The sequence below is a fragment of the Piliocolobus tephrosceles genome, chromosome 8 (genome assembly GCF_002776525.5).
Source record: "Piliocolobus tephrosceles isolate RC106 chromosome 8, ASM277652v3, whole genome shotgun sequence".
NCBI lineage: Eukaryota > Metazoa > Chordata > Mammalia > Primates > Cercopithecidae > Piliocolobus > Piliocolobus tephrosceles.
In genome coordinates, this window is record NC_045441.1 from 96,197,365 (window position 1) to 96,210,631 (window position 13,267).

Here is a 13,267-nt window from a genome sequence, read left to right on the forward strand (position 1 = left end):
AAATAAGCCAGGGTCAAAAAGACAAATATTGCATATTCTCAGTTATATCTGGGAGCTAAATATTAGATCACATGTTTTTCATACATGGAGGTAGAGAGTGGAAACACAGATAGCAGAGACTAGGAAGGTCTCTACCAAGGGAGGGAGGGAGGAGGATGAAAAGAAATGGTTTAAAGGGTACAAACATACAGTAAGATAGAAGGAATAAATTCAATGCTTGATAGCAGAGAAGGGTGACTATACTTAACAAAAGTATACTGTACTCAAGTGATGGACACCATAAATATCCTGACATAATCAGTATGCATTATGTACATGTAATAATATTTCACATATACTCTGGCAAATGAAACATACAAAAGTGTAAAAGCTAGTTATTACTGGTGCTATGAAAGCAGAAAATTGCTTAATTGCAATGGCTTAGCAATAACCAGATTTTCAGACAGCATATCCCTACAAACTTTGTAGACCACAACTACTCTCCAAATATAAGTGTAGTGAGTGTTTTGAAGATCATAGAAGTGAAAACAATACAAGAAACCTCCAAAAATACAAGAAATCTCCCCCGCCAAATTATCCAGTCATAGGACTTCTGCCCTTCCCACACTGCGCCAATTTGCTATGCTATCTATTTGATGTGATCTATCTTCACATCATTTCCAATATGGGATGTGTAAATTGTGTAAGGACTTTCAGAGAGTCATAATTTGTTTTATGAATTTTTTTGCAAATTTGACTTCACAGAAGTGCAATGTTGATGTTGTGTGTAAACACTGTGAGTGCCCCTAAAAATGCTGAAAAACTTCCTTAATAAAGGGAGAGACATCTTTTCCATACATCTGCTTTTGTGAAAGATAAAATTTCTTCAGGTCTCAGCTTTTTGGTGACTGCATATGCAGTGGTAACCCACTGAGGTTTCTGATCAATCTCATCAAAAGAGTTAAACTGTCTGTATTTCAGATGGCTACATTTATACAGCTGAGTGCAAACAATCACCAACCATAGTGATATACATTTATACATTTTGCGTTTTAACCTATTTCTCTATGTATACATTTTGTCTGCTCATAAATGTTAAACCAATGCAGCAGTCTTTAGTATATCTGAATGTTTATGCTTGCAAAAATAAGTTTTGTGTAAAATGGCCTATGAAGTGTTCTGTCATGTTCTTATGTTTCTCAAATCCCCTTTTAAAATATAAATGTTTTAAAAATTATTTTAAAATATTTAAAATATTTTAAAATAATTTTTAAATTAATTAAATAATTATTTAATTAAATTATTTAAATAATTAAAATATTTAAAAATAATTTTTAAAATAATTTAAAATATTTTAAAATTATTTTTTCCAGAATTGTATTTTCAGGATTTTGATCTTTTAGGATTTCAACATTTAGGGTTATAGCATTTGGGATTCTGTCTTTCTTAATGGTCCAAACCCATTAAGAATGATTACTTTACCTGGATGCAAGAGACCTTGGAATAACAATGGTGATTCTTGTCCATTCTTCAAAGTCCCCTGCGTGATACATGGTGGGCTCAGTTAGTTCTCTGGAGTTTCCTTCACATCCTTTGCCTGCAGAAGCTGGGTAACACCCTTCTTTCACCAGAAACCAGGACATACCAGCATCATGAGAGTATTGAAGAAGAACTGGAGCAGTATTGCTGAATTGATTGGCACACCCTATGTTTAGCTGTTAAAAGGAAGGACAAGAATTATACAAGATTGTGGTTCTAAGTCATCACTCAACAAATTAGGTGCTACAGCATCCAGGGTGCCTTCCAACGGGTCTGCATTGAATTTACAATGATAGCAATTGTGAGCTCAGTCCCAACCAAGACCCTTCAATAGATTCTGGAATTCTTTGTTTAAGCAAACAATAGGTACTTTTTACTAGAAAGCTGGACTCATTTTGTGGATTTCTTGGGATTATAGGAGAGAAGAGAGAAGCACAGTGTTGGTGGTTCTTGAGTCTCAGACAAAAGATATGCCAAGAAACTGCTTTTTTCTCCCTCCTCAGAGGGTACAAACAGAGGAAACCATAAGATGGAGAAGCAGCTGTCTTCTTCGGTACAGGAAGGTTTCAGTGGAACGAGCGTCCTTCTTCTGTTTCCTTGCTAAAGCTCATTAAAGATCAGTGTCAACTGGCCGGGCATGGTGGCTCATGCTTGGAATTCCAGGACTTTGGGAAGCTGAGGCCGATGGATCATGAGGTCAGGAGTTCAAGACTAGCATGGTCAAAATGGTGAAACCCTGTCTCTACTAAAAATACAAAAATTAGCTGGGCATGGTGGCAAACACCTGTAATCCCAGCTACTCGGGGGTCTGAGGCAGAGAATTGCTTGAACCCGGGAGGCGGAGGTTGCAGTGAGCCAAGATCACACCACTGCACTCCAGCCTGGGCGACAGAGCAAGACTCCATCTCAAGTAAGTAAATAAATAAATAAATAAAATAAAATAAAATAAAATAAAATAAAATCAGTGTCAACTTAGATGAAAGAGCTAAGTGTTTACCACAGCATCAAATAAGCAACATAATCCAGAAATGAACCTGTTACTGTTTGGTGTACCTTTAGGGAGGACTGTCATCGTAGGATTAATAACATTTAAAAAACTGTAAAAATACAACCTAAATCCCACTGGCCTATCATAACTGTCCTTACTTTTCTATTTTCTCTACTGATCTTTATAGGGAATCTATATATTGGTCATATAGTTGAAGTTATTACACATCTAGAGCTTTCTTCCACATTCTGTTATACATAGCATTGCAGAGAATATACCTTTCTTCTTTGGTTGATTTGTCATCACCAGATAAATTCCTGAGAGTAGCATTAATGAGTCAAAATGTAGAAACACTTAAAATTTTCTAGTTATGTGTGTTCATTTTGTATTGGTTGAGTCCAAATGAATCAGTTTAGGCATTGAGTATTATAGTTTAAGACAGTTTATTTCCAAATAAATGTGTAAATGAATTTTATTACATTTTTCGTAATTACAAATGTCAAACTTTTTTCTCATGTTCATTTAATTACATGCCATCTTATATGAATGGCCTACTCACATCTTATTTCATTTGTTGGCTGGAGCCACAAATTTTGTTGTATAAGACTTTAATAAATAAGAATACTCTGAGTTTTAGAAGGAACACTGAAATCAGGAATGAAAAGAACATGATATGACAAAAAAATAAAGGATGATATAAAGGTAGAGTCATGGGCTAATAACATTGAGCCATAGCTCAGGAGGTCAATCAGTTAATCCTGATGACTATAAGGTAGCTTTATCTAGTTTTTAAAAAGAAGATTTAGTATCTTCTTTATTTCCATACTCAGAGCTATAAAGCATCTCTCAGAGAATTTATAATTTGGTTAGAAATTTTATTGTGCACAATTTATCCAAGTTTAAATAGTAAAACATCAAGAATATAATTAAAGACTTAACCCTCTCAGATGCATGATTAAACTCTTCTAACACAAATTCCTTTTACTGCATTACTCAATAGTAACAAAGGCCTTTGACTGGTATGTGGTGAAAGCAGCCACATTGGGCACGCCTAGTTAACTTTTTGTCTTAAATTTGCCATGATTGCTGTTGTTTCTAACATAGACAAGTTGTTGGAACTTTAAGTTCTGTGACAAGTTTGTGCTTTAGAAATCAGGTAATAGGGTAGTGTAGACAAACTCTCAGTTGTATTAAACATATAATTTATCTTAAACTTTCCATTCAGGATTTAGGCACACCTTCAACAAATATTTACTTGTGTACCTTCTATGGATCAGATACATACGTTTAAGTCTCTCCTACCTTTAAAAATAAAACAAAAGAACATAAAAATTCTCCCTGATTTTTGGTCTCCCTCTAACTACATAGCTAAACAAATTGAGAGAAAAGCCGTATTCACTGTATAGACCTCTTTACTCAACGTTTTAAAATCCATTGTAATCTGACTTTTGCTGCTGCTGCCCCAGTGAAATTACCAAGGAAACTGTCTATCTCACAAAATGCAATGGGAAAATTTAATCCTTCTTTTACTTGATTCTTCTACTGCTTTTAACATTGTTAACCATTTCTTTTTTATTGACCATCTAGCCTGTCTTTTAAGTGTTGGTGTTTTCTGTGATTCGATCTTGACTTTATCATTTTACTGTATGCATGCTTCTTAATCTCATTCACAATCATAACCTCATGTTTCTTCTGAATGCCTGTAGTCTGAATAACAGATATGACCTCTCTCCTGCTTTCTGGACAAATATACATTACCACTTCCTTTTCATTTCCACTTCAGCAGCGCATCAGCACCCGTAACTCCACTATGTCCAAGCCAGTTCTCTTCAACCGCTACCTCCTAAAGCAAACCCTCATTTTTCTGTAGTTCAGCAGCCAGAACCAGAAATAAGAGAATAATTCTAGACTTCATTCTATTACTCAACAGTCACCCAAATCTATTGATTGTATCGCTTTCAACATCTTTATACTCATTTATCTTTATAACGCATGTTATGCCTCAACCTGGCCTTCTCATTTCTGACTTCGATTACAGCTCTAGCATCCTTACTTTACTCAAAATATATTTAAAAATCTGATCATTTCTCTCTGCCTCTTTCACAGGTCCTATCTCCCATAATCTCTTACTTAGATCACTGGATAGCTGCTAATGTTTCTGCCCTTGACCCTGCACAGTTACCAGAGCAATGATTCTTTAAAAGCCTAAATCAGAATGTGTCGCCTTTCTGCTAGCTATTTTATTCAGAACAGAAGTCAAAGTTTGACCTTACTTTTTTCATCTGTCCCACCCTTGCTCACTTTCTCTGCTATGGTCACAATGGCATACTTGTGGTTTCCAGAACATTCCTACTTCAAGATGTTGGTCCTTTTTGTTGTCTGTGCCTGGAATGATCTTTTCCACATAACTGCATGACTCACTCCTTTACTTTCTATAGGTTGTGGCTTAAGAGTGTCATTTTATTAGTGAAGTCAACCAACCTGACAGACAACCTTTTATAAAATGGTAATCATCCTCCATTACCCTATTTCATACTCTCTGTATTTATTTCCATAACCCAGAAATGTGAATAGAATATAGAGACTTTATAAGGATTTGCTGAATGAAGGAATGAATGTACTTGCTGACTCTGGTTTCCTCTTCTATTGGGTCAACATCCATACTGTGGTTGAGTGATTCTTCTAAAACACAGGTCTGATTCTGGCATTCAACGGGCTAAAAATCTTTCATGACTCACTGCTCTTGGGATAATGTTCAAGTGACTTAATGTAGAATATAATGCCCATCAGGATCAACTTTATCTCTCATCCCTGCTGCACATACTCCACAGTCCTCAAAGTTAGACTTGCCCCTTTTCTCATTTGCACTTCGGTGTATTTTCATGTATTTGCTCATTTTGTTGTCTCTAACTGGAATTTCTGCCCCTCCATTCTTCAGCTGGGTAAGTCTCTGTATTTCCAGAGACTTCCAATTGGAACTCATCCATCAATCCACCCTTCCTCCCTTCCCCTTCCTTTCCTTCCTTTACTCCCATCCACCTTTCCACCCACCCATCCATCCATTCAACCACCCATCCATTTATTCAACTAACAGACATTTTTTGAGTGCCTGAAACATGTTAGGCACTATGCAGAGTATTCTTATAGCATCTAGAGCCAACTTATACTGCAGCATTCTTGTGACTTTATTGTGACTGTTCACTTTTCAGCCTCATTCTCTAGTTCCCTGAAAGCTAAGGTCATATTTTTCTTTTTCTTTTTTTTGGTTAAATTTTACTTTAAGTTCTGGGATACATGTGTGGAACATGCAGGTTTGTTACATAGGTATTCATGTGGGGTCACATTTTTCATTTCTATAGTCCCAGGACTAGCTAGTGTTTATCATACAGCAAGTAGTCACAAAAAATACACCAGCCCTGTGTATTTTTGTACAAATGGCACCCAAAATTCTTATAGGCAGGTTTCAAACATACACTAATTATCAACCCCTGAATGATCTGTATTCTATTCTTATTAAATAACCACAAATTAATAGCTTTCTGCTTGTGTGATATGAAAATTAAGATTTTTAAAATTAGCTTTTATTTTAGGTTCATGGGTACATGTGCAGGTTTGTTATATAGATAAACCGTCTGCCTCAGGAGTTTGCTGTACTGATTATGTTGTCACCCAGGTAATAAGCATACTACCCAATAGGTAGTTTTTTGATCCTCTCCCTTCTCCTACCTTTCATCCTCAAGTAGGCCCCAGTGTCTGTTGCTCCCCTATGTGCCCATGTGTTCTCATTGTTTAGTTCCCACTTACAAGTGAGAACACGTGGTATCTGTTTTTCTGTTCCTTCATTAGTTTGCCTAGGATAATGGCCTCCAGCTCCACTCATGTTGCTATTAAGGTCATGATTTCATCCTTTTTTATGGCTGCATAGTGTTCCATGGTGTATATGTACCACATTTTCTTTATCCAATCTACCACAGATGAGCATTTAGGTTGAATCCATGTCTTTGCTATTGCCAATAGTGCTTTGATGAACATACACATGCATGTGTCTTTATGGTAGAATGATTTACACTTCTTTGGGTATATACCCAATAATGGGATTGCTGGGTCAAATGGTAGAGAATTAAGATTTTTCTTAAGCAGTTTGCATTCCTGATCATTGTTTAAGTGTTTGAAATATTTAACACTATTTTTTAAATTTTGATTTTTAAAATTTCAGAATATTACCTTGCAGACTTTAATACCTACACAACCATGGTTTGTGATTAATTAAATAGAAAAGGTGTCAGATGAGAAACAGCATAGTATTCTGGAAATATATTTGCTATTAATGTTATTTTGTTACTACTTTAGGTATTACCAGCAAATGAATATAGATCATATATTGTTATTGATATTTTTCCATTATAGTTTAACATCAGAATCTAAATAAGGATAACATTTTACTAATCATATTATTTATGACTAACTTCCTTATTTACAGACCTGTGAAAATTATATTTGAAGAGCTGTCTATAAACATCTGATCTCTTTAATAATTCCATTTGTAAATTATTTAGCATCTGCATCCTGCCATTATGTAAGGACCATGTAGTTGTGCTAGCTCATTAAAACTGCATTACTTCCAACCCCAGAAGTCACCTATGGGATTTTATTATAAACACAATGAAATTTTGATTAGGGTTCTGAAACAAGACCTTGTCAAAGTAAATACTTGCTATACATGTTGATACGTTATCACAGAGCTGAAAAACAAGAAGCCTTTAAGAGAACAATGATGACTGAAGTAAGATAATTTGTTTGAAAATAATACAACAAAAGCATAAAATATCTTGTAAGTTCAAATACCACTAGTAAGATGAAAAGGACAAATTATCCATCATCGTTTAGAAGCTTGAGATTCATTAAGTCACTATCAGACTGAAGTCCTAAAAGTCAATGTTATTTTTAATTCTGGCAGAGTTCCTTGAACACCTAAAGAAATGGTATACCCACAACTTTTGGGACTCCTTAAAAACTAGTAAGCTGCTTTCCTTATGTGTAGAGCTGAAAAGCTTTGCAATTCTAACACTGTTGAGCTTTTGTACAGGTGAGTCCCTTCTTTAATAGAATACGAAAAATGTGTGTTCTCTGTGAGTTCCACGAATACATCTGGAAGATGTTTTACTCCTTAACTTGCTCTGGGAAGAAGCTTGTGCATAAATACCTTGAACTGTAGCACATATCCAGGCTTCAGGGTCAAATCTCGAGTTACTGCAAATCGATCTCCATCTGATTTTCCAAATATCATTGCTGATGGTGTGGCAGCACAGAAGGTTTCATTTTTAACCATTCCTTCATTAGCCAACATCAACCACACACTCATCTGATTCATAGGATAATCAAAAGCTGGCTTCTCATAAAAGTTCTAATAGAAACAATACAAATAACACAAAAAGGCAATTTGATAGCTTTGAAAACAAGAAAGGAATTTTCACTTCATGACATGCTGGGCCATGTACCACTTGCATTGCTAGGAAAACACAGAAGAATCTCCATGTCTTTTTACAGCTATTAACTTTTTCTCCTGATGATTCAACAACTGAAAGTATTTTACCACTGTGTATCTAATCATTTTATAAACACACTAACAATTTTGCTTGATGATTTAACCAGACCTCAGTCTTTTTTACATCTAAATTACTGTGAAGTGGTAGCATAGAGAGGTAACAAAAAATTAAGTACAAGCCCTTCAACTTATATTATACATTCAGTATCAAGCACTAAATCCTTAAGGAAATGAGTTCGTTATGCCATTCACTTTTATAACGATCTGTCTTCCTGGAGTTCAGACATAGGAGGATACCTGAGGTAAAGTTGGATTGATAACTGGGATGATCTGCTTCTGCTTCTCGGACAGAATGATGATGTCATCGACTGCCCACTGGTCATAGTCCTCTCCCGAGAACACGGGCTGCCACCAGCGGAACCTGGTGCAAGGGGTCTTGGCAGCAGCTGGAAGCTCCAGATAGACAAATCTGAATAAAAGTAGATCATTTATGGTTGGGAAAAGAAAAGTTTTTTTTTTTTTTTTTTTTTTTTTTTTTGCAGCTACTAAAACAACAAGGGTAACAACAAGAGAAAGTTTTGTTTGGTTTGATCTCAATATTTTAAGTTTGGACATATCAGACTTGAGGTTTAACCTTGCAGGCAGGTTTAGTCCTGGTCATGTTTATTTCATTTGGAATTGTATCTTTTGGAGAAGAGGGAGAATATTTCAACTGAGTTTGATTCATTGAACTGTATCTTTTGATGGTCATAACTTTTGAAAGAAATACCAAGAAAAAATTGTTGAATATTATTACATGAAGATAACATTTAACATTTTCTTCAAAGGCATTCTTTCTCATTGTGGGAAAACATAGAAATGCACTAAAAATGAAATATAACTTGCCCATAATCTACTACATAGGGTTGGTTTCTTTTAACATTTTGATGTATCTCATCACAGCTTGTAATCTTTTATATAGGCAAGGCATTATATTTATAATTTAGTGATCTACATTTTAAAACTTAACATTACATCATAAGCACATTCTCATGTTAGTAAAATTATTTTTTAAGATGATTTTGTGTATATAATTTTTCATGACAAAGACATGCAGTTCCGCAATTTGAGGACGCCATGACATTTTTATTTACCTATAAAGTTACCTGGTCACCTTACTGAACTCTCAATAATTTCAGGTTGACATATTACTTGGAAAAAATAATTTGAGTTATTTAAAATCATTGTTTAAGCCAGTTTGGCACCATTATCAATTCCCTCTCTACTATACTGCATCTAGGAGAATCTCACAAGTCTTCATCTCTCACCCACCATTCCTGTTGTATCTCTTGTTTCATCCAGTTGCCTCTTTTCTGGTTTCTCTGTCTCCCCTAAATCCCTTAGAAGAAATGCTTTCTGTTGGTCTGTTTGCATGTCTACTTATGTTTTATCACGGAAAGTTATGTCACCTTTAAATGACCTAATACTTTAAAATGTCAAACTTATGAACTTTAAATCTACAAAATAGTATGTTTTAAGTAATATGTTTAAGACATATTCAATCTGTAAGAACTGGGTTTATATATTCTTAGATAATTTTTTTCAATAAACAAGGCTCATTTGTAAAATGAAAACAGGGACAAGATCCATATGTTAAAATTTAATAGTCAACGTACAAAAAATTATTTTTTTGTTACAATGAAAACACAGAGATTATAAAAAGGAGTATTCTAAATAATATCATTGAATAGACTTTAGTAATACTTACATAAAATATAAGTACAGAATTTCAAAATACTACATAATTGTAAAAGAACTAAATTTAAATACATATAAATGCATCGCCTGGTACAGGTATTACTATTAAACATAAGTTATCTCCCCAAACTCTTCAACAGTCATTGCCTAAGACATTTTATTACATATATTCCCCATACATCAAAATTAAGACAGGGATAGGCCAGGGCAAAATGTTTAGAAAATCTGAGCTCTATGCACTTACTCATACACTGTTTAGGGATAGCCCTGGGTGCAGCCATGTGAAAAATTTTAACAAAAAAATCCACCTTACTCTTAAATCTAAGAGCTAAGCATACTTTGTGTGTACATTAAAAATAATCAAACAAGCCTGCAAATGGGAAAATGAGCACGGAACATCCCCATATTCCATGGTTTCTTTGAGTAAACAGTGGTTACTTATCTTGCTTATCTTCTAGTCACAAGTTTTAAAAAATCTTTAAAAATTCAAACATGAATACAAATGCTTTCTGTCCAGTCACTTAAGTGAAATAAAATCTTTATATACTGGGCTATCATTCATGTTAAATATTTATGGGTTTGTTTATTTTTACAACAGTTAACATTTTGGAAGCACACCAACAATGATTTAACCTTTACCATTCCTGGAAACCACTGGGAGGCTCATCAGGTGGGTAGTTACCTGGGTTTGCTGAAGTCTGAAAAGTACATCTCTGCTAGCAGGTGCCACTGGATGCCCCCATTGTTGCTGTACTGAAGGAGGACGCCCTCCTCTCTGCTGTCGGGCTTGTTGCATGAAGCACTCTCTCCACCTATCTGGATGTAGAACTGGACAAAGTCCACCCAAGAAGTATCCAGGTCCCAACTCACCAACTGTCTTTTCCCAGCCTTTCAGAAAAGAAGAAAAATCAAATTCAATAATCTGGGAGTTCTTTGGCATTTTGTTGTTTCAGTTTCAAATTCACCTGGACATCTTAGCACTATGTGGAAATGGTCTTGTCCCCACTTATTGTGGAGAGAGGGGAGTCATGCCATTTAGTTGTTTCTGATTCAACTATGGTAACTGTTGCTGGATATCTTTGCTTAATGTCTACATTACTGGTTCCCAGGCTGGGTGATGAGAGACCCTTGGGAACTGCTAATTACACCAAACAGTACTAAAAAGTTTTTTAAAATTTTAATGAAAACACTCTGAATCCTTACTTTGCCCATTTCCTCTAGGCAGAACAATGGAGATGAAACACCATCTATTTGAAATCTGCAGGAGATGGGTTTGAGTCTTAGCCCATTATTCATACTGATCACTAGCTGTGTGACCTTTCTGAGCTTTTATTTTCCTCAAAGGTACAATATGGATAATTATACCTTCCTCATATGGTGTTGTGACAATTAGATGAAATAACATGTTGCATGGAACTTGCTGGTACACAGCATGCCTTCCAAACGGAACATCCTCTCCAGAGATATGCCCCTGACCCTCCAGTCCTGTGGGAATTAAAGTAGACCAGGCAAGGCAGAAGCTTCTTGACAAAAAGAAAGGGTACTTGAGGCCGGGTGTGGTGGCTTATGCCTATAATCCCAGAACTTTGGGAAGTGAGGTGGGCGGATCACCTGAGGTCAGGAGTTTGAGACCAGCCTGGCCAACATGGTGAAACCACGTCTTTATTAAAAGTATAAAAATTAGTCAGGCATGGTGGCACGCGCCTGTAGTCTCAGCTATTCAGGAGGCTGACGCAGGAGAATCGCTTAAACCTGGGAGATGGAGGTTACAGTGAGCTAAGATCAGGCCACTGCACCCCAGCTTGGGTGACAGAGTGAGACTTTGTCTCAAAAAAGAAAATAAAGAGGATTTGAATTGAATCTCTCAGGATCCTCGTCTCCCTCCCTTCTCTCTCATAAACAGAGGTTAGGAAAGATCATTTAAATAAATTTTTGCAACCACTAAATGGTCTCTGTGTCTTAAAAGTGCTACAAATTTCCTGAAATCCACTAACTTGCTTCCTTTGCTTAGTAAGTCCCCTGAAGGTCACAGTCCTGTGGTGAGGTGTCAGACAGAAATTAGCAAGGTTTGTCATTGTTCCTGTTGTTCAAAATGATTTCAGCTAATGGGGCTGAAGAAAGGTTTGCTTATGAGAGTCTTCCACCTAAACAGACTCTTCCAAAGCTCATCCATGGATTTTTCCCAGCTGGTCTCTGAGCGCTCCCAGGAAGTTCAATTAAAAGTCGGGAAGAAAACCTGAGATGATATACATACTATTAGAGAAAAATGGCTCTCACACTTAGGATTTAAACTCTACTCTAATCCACTAAGTTAATTTAAAAAGGGTTTCTGTTATTAGAAGTTACAGGGGAAATACCTGGGGTTAATTAAAAGACTATACTGCTACCGATAGGTCTAAAGCCAATTAAGAGTTTTCAAAATAAACAAGGATGCTAGCAAAATGAGAACTGAAGTTAATTCAGAGACAGAAAGTCATTCTTTGGAAATCTCAATTTTAGGTATGTATTTAAGGAAATCTTGTAAGTTATATGCATTTTTCAGTTATATGTGGCTTTTAATTTTTCCTGTTGTTGATTTCAAATATTGTAAGTGAGAACACCTCAGAGATCTTAGCATTTTCAAGCCTCAGGATCATGAAGGAAGAATGATTTTTGGAAGAAAAACTATAGAACCTAGCAGGTTAATTCCAATCCAGCACACTCCTATGAGAAACCTGGCATGTGGAAATGAACCAGAAGGATAAAGATCTAAGGTGAGGGGAATTATAAAAATCCAATTATCACAATTAGTTGGTTGGAATGATTGCTCTACTGTGAAATTCAGAGTAGTGTTGTTTTTCCAGGAGACTATGGTGTTAGTCTACAGAGGTTTTCAAAGAATGTTTTGTGGCATTTTTGTAAATTATGGAAAAATACCACACAAATGCTTAGTTTGGCACTGGAAGTGTTTTTTCCTAGAGAATAGCACAAATCATTTTCTTTTGTTTGGTGATCTGAGATGCTGAATAGTGTTTTAAAGGAAGAAAAAAGAAAAGGGAAATGGCTCATGGCACAGTTTTTGCCAGAATTCAGAATTCGATGTAACATATGCTTTGCAGTTTTTCTGTTATGCTGTGATCAATGTATTTATCTGTATATGTGTAAACACCTATACACATCTAATGTGTGTGTGTGCATATGTATTGGAGTAGTAATATTGTACCATTCCTGGTATACAGAAAATCGCCTCCAATTTCCCCCCAGATTCTAGGTTAAAGTGATTTACTGCTTTAAGGGTTTAGCTAAAATAAAACAAGTTTTAAGAGGTAAGCTTTCAGAATCTAGAACCTTTATAACAAAGCCTCCAAAACACTTCATGACTAATCACCGTTTGCTTTCCATTAAAGTCTTTTGAAATTAATCAAAATGTCACTAGAAAGCAATTCTATTTACTTGAAAATAACCATTTCTTTAGAATCTTTTATTGTTTCCCAATTTTC

General features: G+C 35.6%; 1 protein-coding gene across 2 annotated transcripts in view; it reads right to left on the reverse strand.

Annotated features, from left to right (window-relative positions):
* Positions 1 to 13,267, reverse strand: part of RELN (reelin) — a 519,467-nt gene that overhangs the window by 124,162 nt on the left and 382,038 nt on the right. For both annotated transcript variants that reach the window (XM_023192552.2, XM_023192551.3), the window contains exons 25-28: positions 10,471 to 10,676; positions 8,349 to 8,520; positions 7,710 to 7,910; positions 1,462 to 1,694 (exon numbers count right to left, since the gene is read on the reverse strand). In XM_023192552.2, coding sequence (XP_023048320.1) covers positions 1,462 to 1,694; positions 7,710 to 7,910; positions 8,349 to 8,520; positions 10,471 to 10,676 — 812 coding nt within the window. The remainder of the gene's footprint in view (positions 1 to 1,461; positions 1,695 to 7,709; positions 7,911 to 8,348; positions 8,521 to 10,470; positions 10,677 to 13,267) is intronic.